This window comes from Lissotriton helveticus, chromosome 4_1 (genome assembly GCF_964261635.1).
Source record: "Lissotriton helveticus chromosome 4_1, aLisHel1.1, whole genome shotgun sequence".
NCBI classification, from domain to species: Eukaryota; Metazoa; Chordata; class Amphibia; order Caudata; family Salamandridae; genus Lissotriton; species Lissotriton helveticus.
This window is the reverse complement of record NC_136063.1, coordinates 1,563,444,260-1,563,467,341: the sequence shown is the minus strand read 5'-3', so window position 1 is coordinate 1,563,467,341 and position 23,082 is coordinate 1,563,444,260. Positions and strand designations below refer to the sequence as shown.

The 23,082-nt window shown below is 43.9% G+C and overlaps 1 protein-coding gene across 4 annotated transcripts in view; it reads left to right on the top strand.

The window, feature by feature from the left end:
* TNS3 (tensin 3) overlaps positions 1-23,082 on the top strand; it is an 851,445-nt gene that overhangs the window by 357,691 nt on the left and 470,672 nt on the right. For all 4 annotated transcript variants that reach the window (XM_078688177.1, XM_078688176.1, XM_078688179.1 and 1 more), the window contains exon 2: positions 2,449-2,560. In XM_078688177.1, the coding sequence (XP_078544303.1) occupies positions 2,449-2,560 (112 nt within the window). The remainder of the gene's footprint in view (positions 1-2,448; positions 2,561-23,082) is intronic.

Below are 23,082 nucleotides of genomic sequence, written 5' to 3'. Positions count from 1 at the left end.
TGAATGCAACACACACATTCCACACAATACCACTCAGTGCCACATAATTATATCTATCTATCGCCCTCACTCTATCGCCCTCACTCTATCACCCTCACTCTATTTATCTATCGCCCCCACTCTATCCATCGCCCCCACTCTATCGCCCTTTCTCTATCTATCTATCGCCCTCACTCTATATATCACATCACCACAACATCACTCCGCACCACCACAGCATCACTCAGGGGCACCACAACATCACTCAGCGCCACCACAGCATCAATCTGTGCAACCATTCAACAACAACTAGTTCAAGTATGTTCTCTCAATGTTTCAAGCTTTATTATAAATGTCACAAAAAAGATGTTAATATTTCACATCTATTCTTGGATTTTCATCACAATAAAATACACTGAACATAATCTTCACAAAAGTTATTTACAAAACTTTAAGCTATTGCCATTATAAATTACAATAACTTTTATTTAAGTATTAATTATTAAAAAATAAATAAAAGCCATTTATTTGTAATATCAGTACATGTAAGTCACGTAACTAAAACACATATTGCATTACAAATGCTATAGGTGTCACATTTGCGAAAGCTATACCTATTAGCATTGTAAATGACAAAGCTATTAATTTCGCTATTTTCAAAACCAACATATAAATACAAAATTTGTCATTTACAATACCAATAGCTCAAACTTTTCTAATGCGAGACCTATTGCATTGCAAATGCTTGTTACATCTGTTCTCCGAGATCTGAATTTGTTGCTTTTGAAGCTTTAGATTGAGATAAAGGGACATCTGATGACTTTGAGCTTCCCCTTCTCGTACTCAACGTTTTACTCCTGGCTTTGTGCAGCACTATGTCACTCATAAGAGTGTGCATTTTCCCTTCTTCAGTTATGATGATGTTGATGGTGAAGATTGACATAAACATATTAACAGAGCCATTTCTGTGGCAGCTGTCCGTATACATTTTTGAAGAACATGACGCATACTGTTGTTGCTATGATGTGTTATTGGTGTTTTTATTTTATAGCATGCTAATCACCTGTGAGGGTATCCAGGCACCCTGTAGCAGGTGTGGAGGGCTAGCCCTGGGGTCTTACTCGAAAAGCCAGATCTTCGGCATCTTGCAAAAGTCCAGAAGAGAGAATGCTCGGATGTCGTGTGGGAGGTCGTTTCAGACTTTAGGGCCCCCCACTCTGCTTTTGTGCATGCACAAGTTGTGTGCTCGTGAGAGTCCGGCGGAGAGGAGGTGTCTGTCTGTAAGGTTGGTGAAAGTAAATTCGGCTGTTCGGGTAGGCAGGGCCAGTGTTGTGGAGAGCTGTGTAGGTTTGGGTGAAGGATTTACAGTGTGTGAGCTTGTGAATTGGGAGTCAGTGGAGTTTCCTAATGTGTTGTGTGATGTGTGCCCAGCGTGGAAGGTTGAGGACTGGTCTTACTGCTGTGTTTTGGATAATCTGCAGTCTGTTTGTGAGCTGGTTGGTAATCCCTGCCTACAGGGTGTTTCCACAGTCTAGTCTGCTTTTTAAAACCTTACTTGGTCATAAAAAGTTGTGGAAACAGCGATCTAATTTTAAAGCCGCAGGGAGAGGAAGGCTGCACGGCCTAGTATGGGTGGGTTGAACTCCTGTACTAGCAAGAGTTGGCAGCTTTACAGATTCTCTAAACAGACCTTCAAGGTGTGCACATAATTCTACTGTTAAGTGTAAAGCAGCGGGCACGGCGGAATGGTGGCTGCAAAGAGAGCCAGGTTATGGCAGACCTTACACAAAGTGCAGAGGCTTTTTTGGGGGGAGATGTTGAATTTTTTTCTTTTTCTCAAATTTTAGTATTTCCATGGACTTACAAAGAGTATGACAACAAGACATTTTATGAACCATTTGATATAGCATAGCCGTAATACAAATCAGTATCGACTAGGATGGTTATATCATTAAGTCGTAGCATAATTAACAGACGAAGCATTTTGTCTTGCCACCCGCTACTCTGGGAGAAAAAATCACAGTGCAACATTTTTAATCTATTTTATGTATTTAATGTTGTATAGTTGCAACATTTTAGAAGGGCACAAGAAGGGGTCATTTATAGTAGCAAATAAACAATATGGTGAGCAAAACATGTTCGTCAATATATATATATATATATATATATATATATATATATATATATATATATATATATATATATATATATATATATAAAACCCTAAAATAAAAATACATGCATTTTAGCTAATATAAAGAAAGAAGATATAATAGTTTGTGGGTGCCTAGTGCTGTCAAGGCCTCTAGAACTGGTGCAAATAATTCGTACAAATGCTATTTATCTACAGTGTTAATTACACACCTTAATGCTATGAAAAAGTTTATGGCAAAAATGTTGCCACTGTTAAATCTATAAATGCTGTCATTTGGAATAAAAGTCTGAACTCTTATTTGTTCTCTGTTGCAGCCAGAAGACTTCGCCTCGAGGTCTCACACCTTCAAGAACAAGTCGTTTAGAAGGCCCAGGACCTGCAGCCTGTGCAAGCAGGCCATCGACAGCCAGGGCATCTCGTGCAGAGGTAAGGAAGGGCACGCGCTCGCCAGAGGTGCTGGCCTCACTTGTGAGGAAAGAGACTCCATTACAGACCCGTTTCTAAAACCTGCCGTCTGGGAATGTGCCTTTCATGCACCCTGCCAGACTGCATGGTCAGCATGAACCCACATGGGTTATGTTTGCATTTGGCAGTGCAGAAGTTGTGTTTGACTTTGTGCCCCTGTGACTTAAGGCTGCAGAGGTGTGGCGTAGAACATATCTCAGCAAATTGGAAATAAAGAACATGTGTAGGGGTTTATGGGCAGGAAACCCAACAGCTAAAAAAGTTACTGTAACCTGTAGGCTGTGAGGGGCATGCTGAACACAGACATGGCAAATGTATTCACGCATAGATGTGTTGTAGTGTTTGTAGGGATCATTCTAGCATTGAGACTCATGCGTGATCTGCATCAAATTAAAGTAGTGTGTTTTTAATTAACGTGACTTAAAATTATTGTTATTTTTTTAGTTTGACCTTGTGTGGAAACGAAAAAAGCATTTTTTTATGGCTTTCTGCCACAAATACTAAGCAGGAATTGACTACTTCGAAGTTCAATTTTATGCAATAGAACTGTAAGAAAGAGTAAGGACCCATCCAGTATCAACGGTGTCATTAGGTGTTTTGTCAAACCTCTCTTAAATGTCTTCTTGTTTTGCTCTGTGTACATTATTAAAATCATCCTTGTACAATGCCTCAGTCACCCACTCAGGTGTACTTTAACCATACTTTCTGCCTACCAAGCGATGTACAGCTATTGTCCTTGTGTTTGCCATTTCTCTGCGAAGGCTATGCCACTATAAAAGCATTTTGATAAACCTGGCGCTTTGTTTTCATTGCTTGTAAGTACTGCAAGATTTACCCCTTTTCCATTCCCTTTTTGTTTTCTAAAACACAGATGTGTTCTCCACGTTACTCTTATTTCGTCACTACTCTTAACTCCATCATGTCTGTACTATCTCTTTTTAGATGTATTCCCTACTTATTTTCCTTTTATGTTCACTTATGTAACCTTTTCCCTGTCCTAGCTGAATGATCCTTGAGGGCCCTGTATGTGGTCAATTTATATTAAGTGTCCCTAGTCACAAATATACAGAATTTCCACTACACTACTACTAGGAGCCCGATTTGCATTTCGTGCATCGTTCTGCACACTCAGTTGCGGTTCATCGTGTTTTTCTCCAAGAAATCACAAAAAGTCTTCTCCGTCCCTGCTTTGTCCCCTCACAAAGCCTCGTTTGATCATCCACTGAGTCAAGAACGCCTACAATCTTGACCAGCTTTCTTTCTCGAGCGACTGGTTGTGCATCTTGGTACCTTGTGCTCACCTTGAAGACTAGGCTGGGAAGGCTGGTGTGTTTAAAGGTAGCGAAGGGTGCCCAGTCCAAAGTTACAGGTTGTATGTCCCACTCATGCAGCTGAAGTCTGCTTGCTGGAATCCTCTTATTTGTAGTTTACTCTCCTCATGCATCGGGTTCTTTCTCTTTTTCTCAGACTGGTGACATCAGGCGATGACTTGCACTGTGAACTCTTACACTTGTTATTCGTAGCTTGTTATTTGTCACCTGCTATTTGAACGGATTCAAATATTATATTCCCCTGAAGAGGTTAAAAACCTGAAGTGTATTTGGCAGGATTTGAAGTGATGAATTGTGATGATGAATATGTATGAATGGAAAATTGAGAGGCCAGCAGTACCCTGATGCCAAATGTGAAACCAATGAAAACCTCGTCTCTGGAGCTTTGCTTACCTGGGGACCCACTCTTTCAAATAATGGAAGCAAGTTCTGTTTGGTTTTTGCCACACCACCCCTTCAATAAGTACATTCCTTCATCCAAAAAATTGAAATGTTGCACAAGTGCTGGGGGGTGCTGCAGGGTTCAAATAAGGCAGCATTGGGACAGATACAGCAGAGGACGGGCAGCCCCTGTGGTTAGGTTATTGGCCAGAGCAAATAGTTCTGCAATCACCAGGGTAGTTTGGGATGAGGTGTTGTGGGGGTATGAGCCCCAGTATTAATACAATCACTGGGACAGTGAGCACTGGGGGAGAGCATGAGGCCTTTGCCAGCGAATACCAATTGAAAGGACTATATCCACGTCACAGGTTCTGGGATGCATGTGTAAGGGACCGGGCAGTGAGGATCGGGCCAGGCATACATGTAGAAGCGAGGAGGTCACTGAGTGACGTCTCTGATTTAAGGAGAGTACTGAGTGAGGGCCACTGACTAATTCAATATTAGCTTTACATCAGGCTTCTCCAATGAGTAGCTGGTGAGCTACTGATAGCTCACAATCTACCTGTAAGTAGTTCTTCTGTGTACAGCCCAGCCTATTAATTTAGAAGCTTTTGCTTGCATGAAAGAATATATTTATATCAACATCGAGAGTTTGTAATCAAGACAAAAATGCATGTGTTTTCAGAACTCATAAGCTAATGTTTGGTGAAAATTGGCTGAGTTTTCAAAATATATTTAAAGCTGATATTTGAGTGATGAATCACGTGGCGTTGGGAACACCAGTTACTAATCATTACCTTGGTGCCAAAGGCTTTACAGTAATTGCTGTTATGTATTAACCATGTAGAGACGTTTGAAATTGAAATTTTTTGTTTTACATTACTGCTAGAAACTCTGTATGATGCTCTGAGATCACTGTTTGTAATCTTGCATATGGTGGACACTAATGTAACCATGTCTGATATGGTCACTATTACAACACTAATAATATTAGCTCGGGATGATATTTATCGAACATAAGTAGCTCTTATCACAGAAAAGGTTGGAGATCCCCTGCGTTAAATGAATTGAACAATAATTTAATTAAATAGTTTTACAATGTCTTTTACAACTTTAGCTTTTCCAAATAAAGGCAGTTGTTTTATTGCTTAAGACAAAGTCTGAAGCAAAAGAAATAAAAAACAAGTTATGGATGGAAGATCATTTTCAAACAAAAACACTTTAATTAATAACATAACCTGTAATATAAAACTATGCTGTAAATAATTGATTTTAGTCACATAAAATTATTCTTTGCACAATTTCTTGTAACTAAAATATGTAAAATTATTTCTAACTTTATTGAAGGGTTACCATCATACAAATAATAAATCTCCAGGTGAGTCTTTCAAATATTAATGAAAAAAAATCAAATTGACCCTGTTAAGCTTTTATTGTGTGAATTTCTCTCGGGGTCTCAACTCTCAGACATGTGTGTTGGTATTAATTATTCATTGACACAGGTGGATTGATAAAAAGATGTATCCTCTGTAGGAAGGTTATTTACCTCTCAACCACTGATTCTTCACTTTATCAAATTGTAATTTTCTGTTATTCCCTTTGCCAGAACATTAGGAATGTCTAGAGATGTTGCGGGTTGTACCTAGAAGTATTACATATTCATTCACATTGAGCTGTTGTGAAGCTCCGACCTCCCTCTAATGTGAGGACGCGTGTCTATGTGCAATAGCCCCAATGTACCCAAAACAGCGAATAGTGTCTAATGAAAGAGCTCTTCAAAAAGTGTTTAATTATAATGCATCCAACTATGATGAGTGGTGGGTTAATTGAGAGTTATGCACATACTGATGTGCACATGCTTTATTTCACGTGCTCTGGCATTTTTTCACATCCTTAATCCAGCAAACCAGTCTTACTCTGGGCAGTGGCATTACACAAGATAATGTCCCCCCATAAAATATGGTGATTCCATCATCGCTGTTCAATGGTGATCCAATTGAAGGCACTCTGAATAGCACATCAGACATTACAATCAATCGGGCGAATGTTCCTCCATCCAAAGTTATGTTCGTACAGGGGAACGTAAAGCCTTGTCTCAAAGTCTGAGCTCTGTATGGAGGTTCTTAGTTTCCACAATTGTGGTTAGGTGATCTATTCTTCTAGGTTCAAATAGCCCGACTGGTGACTGTTTCACATCTGCCATTAGGAAACTACAGCTCTACCTCACCTTTTGTAGAGCTCTAACAACTTGTCTGCTTTTTTCTGCTTGTTTGTGAATTGCTCAACGCCTCACTAAAAACAACAGAATTCCTAGAAAAGCCCTTGTATATAGCTTGGCAGTCAGACCTACTCGTTCCACTCAGACCAGCAACAGAGATGACCTGTGGTCTCAAAGTAATTTTGCAAACCTCACCTGGGTACATTTAGTTTGCCCCTCAGAACTAAGGTATGCATGAAAATGTGTTCCATTTCCTCTGCATCTATTTTCAACTATGTCACTTTCGGATGCATGAACTGATCTTTCTAACCAAGCGTGCAGGTCCATGCACTCTTACCACGCCAACACTTCCATTGCCAGATCTAGCAACAGTGTCTTAAGAGAGAGTAGCCACTCCGCTCCCTAAAAACACTAGAGAACATATTTTTCATGCTAGATGAGGGCGCTATGGTGACAACTCATCTGGAGGATAAGTTGGTTCCATTTTTGGGTGTTAGGTTTCTCCTTCCAGAGAGTTATTATATCATAACAAAGGGTTTCACGGTCAGTGAGCATGTAGGCACTGAGAAAAAGGAAGGCATGTCATTTAAAAAAAATCTTTAATGATTGCCTATGTAATCTCGACCATCTTTTGTTCAATGAAGAGTGTGACTGGCAGGGTTGGGACTTAAATATCCATCATGCGCATTGCTTTGCCCGTAATCCCCCAAGAATCTGGATTCAGTCAGATTATACCAGTAGCGAGTGAGATGTGCGTAAATGCCTGGAATTCCATTTTCCAAACGGAACTAGATGTGCCAAAGGGCAAATAAATTGATCCTGTGGTAATTTCACTTGAGTCACTCGACCTGTATTTTCCAAAATGCAATGTAGACTGCAGCCTTTACTTTCTTTTTTTTACCTTTTTGTCATTTCCTCCTCGCTGAATCTTTCAGCCACCTGCATTTAGTATTCATTGTAAAGAAACCTTTGTTACAATTGCCTTTTCCATTTATGATCATTTTGCAGCTTTTACAAATTACGTTTTTTGTGGCCAACCTCGGTTAAAAATTGAAGGCACCACACAGAGTACAAAAACATACGAACTGACTTGGAGTTGGTGCTTCTCTAGTTTAACCACATCCATACAACTGAATGAACTATGGTAGCCTATGGTAGCCTGCACCCACTATGCAAATTCCAGTCACACCTTGAGTTCCGTGGCCTGTTGTGTTATTGTTCTGTATGGGGCCTTCAGATGCCAGTCATGAAGTGACCCACATGTCAAATAGTGGGAAATGTAATTTCTCAAGCTTTCCTGTTTTTAGGATTGAATTTAATTGCGGCTGGATAAGCCTTGTGCTCTACTCAGGCTCTGTGCCATACCACGTGTTAGGTTTTGAAATACAATTTTGCTTTTGTAAATAGCTCCATTGTTGCATCACCAGGACCCAGTGTCCTGAAAGTGGATGTATATTCACGTTTTCTGGGAATTAATAATCTGCTGACATGATTTCAGGGTTGCACAACTCGATTAGTATAACACAGGAAAATTGCACTATATCTTGTAGTCTGATATTGCCAGTAAATGCTCGCTGTTCTGTTGGAATTCGCAGGCCATGAGTTTGAATCATAGCTTGGCCACCAAAGCTTGTCAACATCTTGAAATAAAAAAACAGGCTGGCACTAAGTTGGTCACAGGTAACATCTCCTATTTATTTACAAACATCAAAACTACAGAATGAAGCACTATGTCACAAGTTATTTTAGGGGTAACAGCCTCCAGGCATGTCTAGAGCTACGGTCTCATGGAGACTTTGTAGGTGGGTCAAGAGTAGTTCTACTAGGGGTGGGCGGAACTCAACGGAGTTCTACTCTGGGGAATTCTGTGGAGTTACATTAAAACGCTGCTTGATTCAGCAGAGTTCTGCCCACCCTTAGTAATTTGATGCCGGCAGTGCTGAGTTGATTTATGTGCCCTTTGCCTTGCGGATGGAAGCAGAAGTCCTATTTGTCTCAATAGGACATGCTGCCTTGTGGATTGAAGAGCTACCTACAATTGAACTGAGGATTTAGTTAGAGCAGTTAAAAGAAGCGCCTGTTAAACACAATTTAAAGGAGTTCCTAGCTTGTCGGAAATGTAATTTCACAAGCTGTGCAAATGCTCACGTGTGGATTGTGCATGGTCATAGCCCCTTACTTTGCCCCTAAGTGTGGCTCGCCTGGATGTCCCGGTACATGGCCCTCGCCAATTCGGCTGTCTCCTCGTTACTCTGGCTGTTGATGATTACGTCCCACAGCACAAAATAGCCCGATGCCGGGACAGCTCTTGGGCAAAGAGCCAACCCAGGCTGCTGCCAGTTCCTGTCGCCATGCACAACTTGCCCGCCATGCTTTTTCCCTGGGCCGCACCATCCAGGGACCTGGTACGAAGACCCAGAGCACCTTCAGGGTGACCAGCAGCAGCTCCAGCAGGATTGTTGTTTATCCCCACAGCTGGAGAGGGCGGATCACCTCCAAGTACAGCAACACTGTGCATCAGCACTCCCTTGGCGTGCCCCAGAGACAGCCTGATCCTACCCTCCTGATTTCACTGGGTGCTTACCAGACAGACCTCGGACTAGTCACTGTCTCCTGACAGAGGTTCTTGAAATCCATAAGCCTCCGCCTCTTTTCCCACTCTTATCTACTTCAAGAACTGAAGAAACCGGCGGGCCAATTGGAAAAGTTGGTTTACTGACTGACAATCCCTTAGAGGGGCTGCTGCATGTACAGCCCCAGTTAAACAAATGGTGAATACATATTTGAAAAGGAGGTGTTCGAGGCATGTGGGCTGCTGAATTCATATCTGTGCATAGATCGCCGCCTAGTGTTGGGTCCGGATGATTGCACCTTGTTGTCCTGGAAGAGTCTTCGAAGTATCACGAGATAGGTGACTCCTCCCCTGGACTACAGTGCGCATGGGCATCTTCTCCATCCTCAGATTGTTTTTTCCCGCCATTGGGTTCTGATGTTATTCCTATACTCCAACTTCGGAATCGAAACTAAACTTTTCTAGTGGCCAAAAGGCCTTCGACTTCGACGGTATTGTTCTCGCTCGGTACTTCTTGACTCGATCAAGCTTTCCATTTTGACCCGGTCGTCGACGCGGGCCGTTCGGCCTTTTCGACGCCACGTGGGCCTGCTGTCGATGGAAAGGAGCCCATTCAAAAGGTGCCCACAATGCCACTCCAAGTTCCCGCATACTGACAAACACACAGTATGCAACAAGTGCCTATCACCAGACCACAAGGAAGAAACCTGCCCAGCCTGTGCCCAATTCCGTTCGAAGAAAACCATCCGGATTTGACGGGCCGCTAGGCAAGAGATGCAGCGACAGGCACCGGAACCAGACAACATCTTCGAGGATGAACAAGAACTTCCAGAAGGGAAAGATTCGGATCTAGAGATCGTCGCCGTCGAGGACCACTCGGACTCCGATGACGAAATCCCACCGGGGCAAACCGTGAGTTCATTTCCCCCAACACCAATTACCCCGTTACAGAAGGCTCCGATCGAGGAATCGCCTAAATGCCTTAGCCAATATCCAAAACATCATTCAGCAGCCCCGCCGTCCGGCTCGGCTCCGAAAACAAAGATTAAGCCTTCAGAGACCCCAGGTCCAAGTAACGTTATCCCAAAGAAGGTTCTAGAACCCAAAAAGGTTGTCGACTCGAAGGGCGTCGAACCAAAGAAGGCCGTACAGCATAAGACCGTCGACCTGAAGAAGGCCGTCGAGCCAAAGGGCGCCGAACCAAAAAAGGCCGTCGAGCCATAAAGCGCCGAGCCAAAGAAGGCCGTCGAGCCAAAAAAGGCCGCCGACCCGAAGGGCGCCGACCCAAAGAAGGCCGCTGCGCCGAAGGTCGTCGAACCGAAGAAGGTCGCCGACACAGAGGGCGTCGTACCGAAGCCTGTGGCCCAGCCGAAGAAGGTTATCGAGCCAAACAAAGGCACCTACCCAAAGACAAGTGATCCTAAAAAAACAGTCGATCTGAAAAGAATCGTCGACTAGAAAAAAGACATTCAACCTAAAAAAAACTGTCGCACAGAAAGCTCATCGAACCTAAGGATCCGGTCTATCCGCAATCAGTCGTCGACCCGGACAAAGAGGCCGAGCCAAGAAAAAGCAATAAGGCACCAAAAGTCGTCGAACCAAAAAAGGTTGTCGACCCGAAGGCAACAGTCGATCCAAAAAAGACTAAGCCAAAGAAGTCAAACACACAACCACGGACAGTGGAAGAAGAACTCTTCCATCCAGATCCGTCAGAGGATCAGGCAAAAATATATATAAACCTGGAGTCTGGTAAAGTCACAATCCTACACAGGAAGAAGAGGCCATTGGACACGGACTCTCATTCTCCCATTCCTCTAAAGAAGAAGGACTTTGGGACTTCTCCCTCTAGACCCTTCATTCCTTTCTATCCCACTATGCCTACTACGCCTTTTGCTCCTTACTCTCCTACGCACTCTGGGGACAATGAGGGCGACACAGGGGAAGATCCTCAATATGATTATAACTATACAGAGGATCCTAACCCTCAAAATGAACCATGGGAAGAACCGACTGATCCATATGACACGCATCCCATCCTTGACACCTCCTCATACCCAACAAAGCCGTCCCCTACTGACGACACCATTGTCTTCAACCAGCTAATAGATAGGGCAGCGCAGTACCACAACGTAGACATGCACAATGACCCTATAGACGAAGACTTTTTATTTGACACATTCCCTACTTCTGAGAAAAATGTCAGAACACTTCCTATGTTGAAAGGGGTATTAAAACATGCCCCAGATATATTTAAAGATACAGCCAGGGCACGCGTAATCAATCCCAGGATTGAAAAGAAATATAGAGCGGCCCTACAGACCCTACTTATATCAGAGGTCAGTTACCATTAGATTCACTAGTAGTGGCTAATGCACGCAAAAGGGCCAACTCACAGACAACAGGAGAAGCTCCACCTTCTGATAAGGAGTCCAAAATACTAGAGGCCTCGGGTAAAAGGGTAGCTTCACAGGCCTCCAATTCATGGAGAATTGCAAATACACAAGCTCTACTAGCTCGTTACGACAGAGCACACAATGAACAGCTAGAAAGTTTAATGCAACACCTTCCTGAGCCTTTCAAAGCCCAAGCTAATGACCTCATACAGGAGGGAACATTTATTACAAACGCCTTCACGCTTGACGCAGCTGACACGGCAGCCAGGTCTATCAACACTAGTGTCTTACTACGAAGACATGCATGGCTACGTATTTCTGGCTTTAAGAACGAGGTACAATCCACCATTCTTAACCAACCAGTCCATCAAGACTTCCTTTTCGGACCTGCAGTCGACACCATTTTAGACAAAATGAAAAAGGATACAGAAACTGCAAAATCAATGGGTGCATTGCAGTTTCAACAACACAGAGGTTCCTTTTGACGCTCCTCATACAGAGCAGCTACACGGGGCAATACTTCACAAACCTCATCTACATACAAAAGCAACACCCAAGATTCCTTTAACAAGAACTCCAACAGAGGAGGTTATAGGGGCAACAATAATAAGGGAAGAGGACGTGGAGGCAATAACACCAGAGACACCACTGCCGCAAAACAGTGACTTCATCACACTACCTCCAGACCATCTAACACCGGTCGGAGGCAGGATCCAACAATTCCTACCAGTCTGGAACACAATTACCACAGACAGGTGGGTGAGACAAAGTATCCAGTATGGTTATTGCCTAGAACTCACTTCTACTCCACCAAACATACCACCCAGACACCGCCCTATGTCCAAAGAACACATCACCCTGCTACAACAAGAGGTGAAATGCATGCTGGAAAAGGGGGCCATAGAGCCAGTCCCTTTCCAACACCAAGGGACAGGAGTATACTCACTATACTTCCTTATTCCCAAGAAGGACGGTTCCCTCAGACCAATATTGGACCTCAGACCCCTAAATCAATACATACTGTCGGAGCACTTCCATATGATCACGCTACAGCAAGTGCTCCCGTTGCTCCAGCAAGGAGACTTTCTAGCAACATTGGATCTCAAGGATGCGTATTTTCACATACCCATCCATCCAGCTCACAGAAAATATCTCAGGTTCACAATAGAAGGTCAACACTACCAATTCAAAGTTCTCCCCTTCGGGGTAACCACAGCTCCAAGAGTGTTTACAAAATGCTTAGCGACAGTAGCTGCACATCTCAGGAGGCAACACATCCACGTGTTCCCATACCTAGACGATTGGCTAATACAAGCAAAATCGTACGAACAGTGTGCAAGAGACACGTCTCAAACACTTCAGCTGCTACACAGCCTAGGTTTTTCGATAAACTACCCAAAATCGCATCTACAACCATCCCACACACAACAATATCTGGGAGCTACTATAGGTACCTGAGTGGCAAAGGCATATCCAAACTCAGCGAGGATAGCCAGCATGCAGATGCTCATTCGCAAATTTCTGCCACAACACTCTTTGCCAGCTTGAGTCTTCATGCAGCTCATAGGCATGATGGCCTCCTGCATATTCATTGTCCCCCCCATGCCCGACTTCAAATGCGTCCATTGCAAGAATGCCTAGCACAGCAGTGGAACCAAGCTCAAGGACAACTAAAAGACCTAGTGTTGGTGGACAGTCGCGCTTTCCAAGGGGCGACTGTTCCAAGAGCAAGTTCCACAACTAGTACTAACAACGGGCGCATCACACACAGGTTGGGGAGCCCACCTACTTCAATATACAGTACAAGGGCTCTGGACACTCAAACAAAAGAAACTGCATATCAACCAACTAGAGTTGCTAGCAATATTCCTAGCCCTAAAAGCATTCCAAAAATACTTGTACAACAAGACTGTGTTGATCCGGACGGACAACATGACAGCCATGTACTATATCCAGAAACAGGGAGAAACACACTCTCCACAGCTATCCCACTTGGCACAGAGCATAAGGAAGTGGGCAATTCCAAAAGACATCTTTCTCCTGGCAGAACACCTCCCAGGGAAAGACAATCAAATAGCGGATCTGCTCAGCAGACACAGCCAACAACTACACGATAGGGAGATTCACCTCCAAGTTCTCCAGCCATTCTTCAAACAGTGGGGGCACCCAGAGATAGACCTGTTTGCTACAAACAAAAACTCAAAATGCCGGTACTTTGCCGCCAGGTTCCCACATCCGTTGTCACAGGGCAATGCGATATGGATGAACTGGTCAGGCAGATTTGCGTACGCTTTTCCCCCAGCACCACTGATTCCGCTGGTGGCACGCAAACTGCGGCAACAGTCACTCACACTCATCCTAGTTGCTCCCACATGGGCGAGACAGCCATGGTACACAACGTTCCTGGAGCTTTCAGTAGTTCCTCATCAAAGGCTGCGCCTCACACCCCATCTTCTAACTCAGAACCATGGAGAAATCAGACACCCAGATCCCAATCAGATGAACCTAGCGATCTGGCTCCTGAAGTCTTAGAATTTGGATACCTTAACTTGCCTCCAGACTGCATGAACATCATTAAGGAGGCAAGACGACCAACTACTAGAGCATGCTATGCAGCTAAATGGAAGAGATTTGTTATTTACTGCAACAATAACCATATCAACCCATTAGATGCTTCCATACAAAACATTATGTTACCTACTGCATCTTCAAAGATGCAACCTAGCATACTCTTCGATAAGACTACACCTTGCTGCTATAGCAGCATACCTTCAAAACAGGCCACACCTTTCACTGTTTAGAGTACCAGCAATCAAGGCTTTTATGGAGGGTCTTAAAAGGGTGATTCCTCCAAGACACCCACCTTCCCCAGTCTGGAACCTAAATATAGTACTTACCAGACTTATGGGACCTCCTTTCGAACCTCTACACTCATGCGAATTGCAATTTCTAACATGGAAGGTGGCATTCTTGATTGCCATTACCTCACTCAGGCGAGTTAGCGAGCTACAAGCACTAACATTTCAAGAACCCTTCAAGCAAATACATGCTAACAGGGTAGTTCTTAGAACAAACCCTAAGTTTATGTCAAAGGTCATATCCACTTTCCATATTAATCAATCAATAGAACTGCCAGTGTTCTTCCAAAATCCACAGTCAGTAGCTGAAAGAGCCCTACACACACTGGATGTAAAGAGAGCTCTGCTTTATTATGTGGACAGAACGAAATCATTTAGAAAACCAAAGCAATTATTTGTTGCTTTTTCACCACAATATAAAGGGAATCCCATATCAAAGTCAGGAATAGCCAGATGGATAGTTAAATGCATTTAAATATGTTATCAAAAGGTTAAACGCACTTTAACTGTCCCCCCAAGAGCACACTCTACGCGAACAATGGGGGCATCCATGGCTTTCCTAGGAAATATTCCATTTGAAGACATATGTAGAGCAGCCACATGGACTACCATACACTTTCACAAAACACTACTGTGTAGACGTGCAAGCAAAGCAGCAAGCTGCTGTAGGCCAGGCTGTCCTCAAAACTCTCTTTCAAACTGCTGCAGCTGGCACAGGTAACCACCGCTAGAGGAGATACTGCTCTACAGTCTATGCACAGATATGAATTCAGCAGCCCACATGCCTCGAATGGAATATGCTACTTACCAGTATGAATCTGTTCTTGGCATGTAGGGCTGCTGACATTCATATAGAGAGTTAGTTAGCCTTAGATGGAGTAGACTGCGGTGTCCAAAGTAAAATAGCGAAGCTTGGATCAATGGCAGAACTTAAAAGTGAACGAATCTATGTTTTCATTGGCTGTCGTGGAAATCAATCAGTCACTCAGTATTTGTAAAGCTTTGCCCATAAGGGTCTCGAGGTGCTGTGGGGTTCATGCTGCTGGATCATGCTGCCTCTGTATGTGGCATGGATCCAGTTCCCTGACAACTGTGTTATACACTACTGTTCTGGGAGGACGAAAATGATGTGATAAAATAATGGCCCTTAGATAGTGAGGTAAATGCAGCACCATTGTGTAGAAAAGAAACCTCTGCAATCTAAGATTCAATGTAATTTATGAAAGTCTCAGGAGCGTTCAGTGCTGGGGGCAGACCATTTTTCTCCCTTCTGTAAATTTGATTAACTCTGAACATCTAAATCCTCTAATTTTTGCAAAGCCTACATCTCCCTGTCCCACTGCATTCAAAGACCTTTGAGTAAAAATTCTGCATGCACTAATGAACCAAACAATATACATTGTAACAGATGGCACAAGTTGGATAAGCCATTAGCCTCTACCTTAAGCACTTAAGAAATCTAACACCCTGTTCAGATGTCAAATATTGGGCCACATTGGTCTCCCTATAACGTTATCCTGATTGGGGTTTTCAATACATCGTATTTGTGTCCTTCAAGTGTCAATAATGCAAAATGTTGACGTTATTTAGCAAAGATCACTGCTTATCGTCTGGCACAGATTATTGGACCTCCTCTAATTACTTTCTTAATTAGCTGCTAAGGCCATGCAGTAGCTCCCTTCAAAACAGCATCTCGAACCTAAGATACAGTTTGAATCACAGCGTAATGCAGAACCTGGGCTCTAACAATCATAGTTTTCAAGATGGTCAGGAGTTATTTCACCCATAGCTGTGGAGGGACACATTGGTGGCTCAGTACCCCTTCTGACTCCATTAACGTCCAGAATAAATTCTAGACCATAAATGGTCTAGAATGTTAATTTGTTATAGACTTTTGTTTTGCGTAGACTTGGCTCAAAGGTAGTGGTGGCCGGCACGGATCGGGGAGGTGGGCGGGGTGGAGAGGGCTGGGGAAAGCGGTGTTAAAAAACAAAAGAGAGAAAAATGCACCTTCTCGCCACTTCCTTGCTGCGTCTCTCCTCCGTAGTCCCTCACTCTAGCTGGAACAGGAAGCAGACCCAGGCTCCCCAAAGCCAGTCTCAATGCTGCAATGCAGTGTTGTGATTGGTCTGAGCGCCGTGGTTCGGGTGGAGAACAGGCAAATTGTGCATGAATGTTTGGTCGGCCCGAGACAGCTGACCTAACATTCATTCACACTTACAAAGTGTGCTCACCACTCTTCCCCCTGCTCTGAGAGCAGAGCAGCCCCACCCTGCAAAGCTGCTGCAGCAGGAACAAATAAAATGATAATAACGTTGTTATTATTTCATTTTTCCTTCATTTCACTGCTAAAAAGCAGCAGGACGACCGCGCTCCTCCGCTAGGCGGAGGAGCTGCCACTGCTCAAAAGCATCAGATCACTTTACATGAGCACCAGATTACGCTACACATGGTCAGATCTTTTTTTTTTTAGGCACAAGGAGATTAAGTGATTTGCCCACAATCACAGGATGTTGATCGGACACCGGAACTTGAACCTCGTTCCCCAGTTGAAATACATCAGACTAAGATGATCTGTGAAATGATTGACAGTTACGAGTCTGCATATCAGGCCGTTAGGCCGCATCTCCTCCCTGGCTGGCTTAATTTTTGGTTGGTAATCAGTACATAAATTGCGTTTCTGGATAGTTGGTGACTTGTACTGTGAAACTGATCAAATGTGGCGTGTATATGGACATAACATGACATGGAATCCAGTGCACTCCGATACTCTTAACACCAGGTGATCCCTCCAAGATTTGTGATTTTATTATCCACTTTGCTGATGCCAAATGTATACTGTTATATTGTATTTCACTAGTGAGCAGAGTGAAATTAATCAGGCATTGCCAGTTCTATCTTTTAAAAAAATATATATTTTTTAATGTTGTGTTTTCCTCCTGTATGTGGACTACACGTGCACTTTTTGTGGACTACTATAAAATTCTGGCAACTCGTGACAACCTGGTTTTAGCTGCAAGCTTCATCCCTTAGGACCCTGAAGTGCAGACTCTTGGCATCTCTTTAAGACGTAGCTAGAGGTCTGCAAGTTCATTCTGTGACAGCGTACAACATTTCTCCTGGTGGCCTACCGCCCATCATGTAAGTGCTGGGAATGTAACTTGTTTTGCTGCCCTGTGGTTTGCGGAAGAATGTCTGTTGGCCATGGCAGCTCTAGGGTGTCATCATCTCCGTTAAAAATAATTTACAGTCAAAAAGTTGGATCCTCATCTAAGATCTGAAAATGTGCAAACATGTTGGGAAGCGTGAGGAAGGAAAAAGCCTTCCAAGCAGTCCTTGGGAAGGATTACTTTTAAAATCTGTTTATTTGTGCATTAACAGAGCCACCGCTGATGAATTTTTGCCACTTTTATGACTGGATAAGCAACCACTTTTTACTGTAATATTGTGTTCGCGGCCAACACGTGTCTTTTACTGTGTGATACTTTTGGAGCAGGATGTGTGTTACTAAGCACGAGTGAGTATACAGGGATTGGAACAAACCCCTGTACTCTGCGTTGAGGTTTTGCAAAAGTGTGGCCCTAGGCACTGGACAATTTCACTCATTAATACTTCTTTTTCCCAGATTATTGTGTGGCAAGATCTCTTATCCGTGCTGCACGGCCTCTGTGCACGATGCTGCCAATTGTAGTTGCGAGTTAAACCAAATAAATATTTTGCTGAATCTTGAAGTGATTACATATGCTTTTCCAAACTCCTAATGTAAACACTAGCTCCTTTCAGATGCAACCACAGTAGCACACAGTGCGAATTATGCTGACACTGAAAGGGAACCTGATCAAATGTGTTTTTGTATGTTATGGCAGAACCCTCCCAACTCCCTTGCTAGTGGCATCAAAATATAGACTCTTCAAAGAGTATCCTTGTCTCTCACTTTGGTATCATTGGCTGAGCGCAAGACATGAGCTGGCTGGAGGTTTTGGGTTTGCAAGATTCATCTACGCAAACAATAATGTAATTAAAAAAAAATGTTAGGAATTCAGGGTCCAAACCAAATCCAGAAAGGATTTTCTATTATAGCCTTATAGCCCGCCGTAGCGGGCTATACCGGCTATTAAAGGCCCACTGAATCGTTAAAGGCCCGAGCCGAAGGCGAGGGACTTTAACGAAACAGCGGGACTTTAATAGTCGTATAGCCCTGCTACGAAGGGCTATAAGGCTATTAGAACATTCTGCCACTAGAGGGCAGAATGTTCTAACAAATTAAACAAAGGGTTCTTGAAGCTCGAGGGGATATAAATCCCCTCGAACATCGAGAAGCCTTTGTAGAACATTGGAATGTTGCCTTGCAGGCCTTTACCCGCCCGTAGAAGCAGGGAGCACTCCATTGTCTGCAATGGAGCTCCCAACATTCCAATGTTCTAATAACTAATAAGTTCAAAGAAATGTGATGACTGGAAAGCAGAATAGAATGTGTTTTACAGTCCGAAGGGTAGGGGGAGCTTCCACAAATATAGTCTCCTATACAGCTTTATGCAAATGAATGGGGAAAAAGTGAAAAGTATGAACATGGCTCAGATCCTCTATGGAACTTTTGTGTGGGAGTTTGGCCAAAGGGAATCTGACTCTCATGTACACATGGCCATAGGGGATGCCACGCTAGGCCCAGGGGGTAAGTTGCCAGCATTATTAGTTTTTTTTCTGAATCAAAATGTCAGGTAGGGTGACTCCATTATAGTGATGAAGAATAACGTTTAAAAAGCTTCTGGTGTGGAAAGGGCATCTCGAGGGCTGATGGTGGATGGGATGACATCAGTGTTCTGGAACCCTTTTCTCATCCAGTTTTTGTTTTGGGGAAGTTACAGAATTTTTCTCTGTCCAACAAGTACAGCTTACTGGCCAGCAGAGTCTCAGCAGGGCTCCACGAGGATTTGATGGTGAGCTTGCACTTACAAGAGGTTTCCAGCGATTAAAAGGTGTAGGACATCGTCAATTTAAAGAAACGTCTGAGGGCTGAGACAAGCGTCAGTGGAGGGGGTGGGAGATGCAAAAACAAGGTTTAAATAAAGCAAACAGTGTGTTGGATCACACATAGGCGAGTCCAATCCGTAAACACCCATCAAGTTACATCGCAGGCCAGGAAAGCTGACCACAACAATCATAGATGGGTAACTTTACCATATATTCTTCTATTACTGACTGCTATCACACAGTACCATATAACCATCATCTTGGTTCATACCCTATATCTGTAGGTAAGGCCTTAAGTCTAAATGATTGTGTTGTTTGTCTCAAACACAAATTGATATATCTACAGCATGGAGGAGGCAATGATTTCTTGGGATTCTAGGATGTTGTCGCCTAAAATAGACCAATAAATAAAATGGGAAAACTTGCAAGGTATTTCAACTGTGACGGTTGCTTGGCGGCCTTCTTTTCCACCCCAAATACGTTCTCTACTGATGAGGGAAGATATCCTGAAACCTGGGCCATGTCTCGGGTCTAGAGATCTTCACAACAACAAGTACTCACTTGCACCTACTGAGGTGAACCACTCATGAACTATACGTACCAGAATCCTTAGGGGCGATCCGGAGGAGGGGCTAGCGGTGTGTGATCCATTACGGTTGTTTCAACAATTTAGCTGAACTTGGGTGTGCAGGTAAATGCATTTCATATGGGTCACCTGTAAGTTGGACTGCAGGAACACCATGTACTGGATAATGAAGTAACTTGCCAGAAGACTTCAAACCATCCAGAACTCAGCAGCCAGTCTCATCCTCAGCCTCCCATGTAGACGCCACACCACACCTCGGAGAGCTCCATTGGCTCCTGATACATAAACACGCTCATTTCGAAGTCTTTCACATTCAAGGCACTACACAACATAAGGCCCATCTATTGTAACGGTCTTATCTCCTTCCACCAACCACCCAGACACCCCTGCTTCTTCCCAGGGCTCCTATTTGCACACTTCCCACACATACGGAGAACCAAATCAGGAGAATGCCCATCCTTTTACATCACGCCTCAAGCATGGAATGAGCTCCCAATTCACATCGGAGCCTCCTCATCTCTTCTTGAATTCCGCAAGAGGCTGAAGACCTGGCTTTTCAATTACCCAACCTACCCTAGGAAGGGCTGGGCACACACAGCTGCTCAGCACCAGGATACCATCACTGGTGATAGTGAGCTTTAAAAATACACATATAATATCAATAATGGATGGCTGCCTTGAAGCACTATTAAGAAAAGGGTAGGTAATCTGTGGCAAATTAAATGTTGAGCAAACATTCTGTGGCACAGTAACTTATGCCTCCCCCCATTAGCTGATGTCCTTGCTCTATGGGTTTATAACCATGGCACAGAAATGTGTGATTGTCCTATGCTTTGGTGTATTACTTTTCATGGTGGAAGCCTCCTGCGACAAATTCTATTGACATTCTCTGGCATAGTGCTTTTGACGCCCATTATGTTGTTTATCACTTGATGTGTGATGGATGAAATTTCCCCTACCGCATTTCTACTTCTCAATATGTGTGCCTTTTTCATTATTTTCTAAGATCAGCATATTTCTCTTGTGCCACAAAATTGTTCTGTGTTTTAAGCATTATGGTGCTCTCTAAAATGGAATAATTGCAAACAAGCCTGGTGTCTTTTTGTCTACACAGGAGCTGTGTTGTTGTAGATCTTAACCCCTTGGCCACGGCGGTAATTCCGCCGCGGCGCTGGGGGGGAGGGGGAGAGCGCGGCACCGCCATGCTTGTGACGGAACTACTCCGTCACGAGCCATGGGCGCGCTGTGCTCATGACGGAGTGGTTCCGTCACAGCCGCGCCCGCTCAGTAATTCAGTCACGCAGGTGCGGAATTGATGCAACGTGGGCGGAGCGGCCGCGGCGTGACGGAACCACTCTTGTCATTAGCTCAGCGCGCCCGTGGCTTGTGACGGAGTGGTTCCGTCATGAGCGCGGAATGGGTTAAAGTATTGGATGATTGTATGAGACACCCTATAGGATGGCCTTTAAACCCTATGCTTTTTAGAAAATATTTAGTTAGGACATAAGCTCTAATATCTGTTTACAGTGTTTTCAATCATGAAAACATCTCCTCTAGAGGCTGTACTTCACTTGCTGTATTTACTCGCATTAACACTTGCCTAATCAATCACAGCAAAAATGGTATTGGCACACAAAAAAGAAGAATTAGAGCTAACATTCGGCCATGTGACAACTTTTAAGTTATGTATTCACCATGACAGCCCTGTTTGGCCAGACCTGCTCATGAACCACCTTTGTCAGATATGTGCAGCAAATTTCCGTTTATGATTTCTGTTCTGTTCAAATTCTTCTTGGAATTAGTCATCGAAGAAGCAAGCAGCTGATCCTCCTGATGGTGTTCTGCCGATGATGGAAGGTGGCTAGCTGTCCATCAGAGGACTTTTCTATCTGCTATGCTACCTACATTCGACCTGCTCCAGAGGTCATTCACTTAGAGACGGGTGTGGTCTCAGGATGGAGTCCTTCCCAAGATGCAATAAAGACACCTTTCCATGTTGAGCAGATTGGGCAGTGCATCAGAGGGATGCGGCTAGCTCACCATGCATTTCAGCCACACATGCAGGTTGGCTGCGTACACTGCTCCCTTACAGTATAATGTAGACATTTGGCAATGAATGAAGATCTGACTTTGGTCTTGAGTTAGTGATGACTAATGGGTGATTTTAACCTCATATCCACGGTGAATACTTACTTGTTTCGATTAGCTAAAGCAGGGCCTGATTCGCAAAGGGCCTTTGCACTTGTGACGGAGGTCCCGCAGTCAGGAGGGAGTCTCCGCAATCCGGGCGCAGTCTCTGCAGTGAGAAATCTCATTGCAAAGATTTCCTCCCGAGTGCTGATACTCTCCCATGACTTTGGGGCCTCCGCCATGAGTATGGAAGTCATTTGTGGATAAGGCCCTCAGTGTTTAACTAGGTATTCATTCATGCGGCAGTTATCTGAGCACCCACAATGCCAGTTTTGAACTATTTCCCTTTAAATCCTGCAAGTACAAAGTTCTCTTCCAAATCTGATGGGAGGGCGCTGTCAAGGCCTGTAGCGTAGCTGTTCTTTCCTCTCCTTCTGTAGCATCCTAACAATAGATCCACACGTTGCAGGTGAATGACCGAACAGCTCCGTAGGTGAACACAAGTGTCGGTTCCACTGAATCACCTGGTTCTGTGGCTGGTCGAGAGACCAGTGACTGGCTATGCAATGTTTAGGAGCCCTCAGTAGCCAGGATGAGCTGAGCCATGGCTGCCCCTCCCTTCGCCCCAGGCTCGCAACAAGCACCCACTGCAACATTAGCAGTAGGTGTAGTTCCTGTGCCTCTACCTTACTAACTTACCCTGTTTCTTAAGGTTTAACTACTGCTCTCATTTAGATCCCTGGAAATCCGAGCAAGATTCTGAGTAACGTGCACATTATGATCAATATCTAAGTTAATAACGCAAATGGCGCTGCACCAAGTAGAGAAGTCCAATCGAACTTAGTGTTTCAAAATCTTTATTTTCTCTTTTTTCATTGCTTTTTCTTTATTTACATATATCGTCCAGCCAGCGCATTTCGTTCCATAAACAGTAGGAACTTCATCAGGGCTTCACGGGATTCGTGAAGCAAGGTGACGGATTCGTGGCAGGGTATCTAATGGGGGTCACAGTGATGCCCCGGGGGAATCCCTAAATTGCCAGC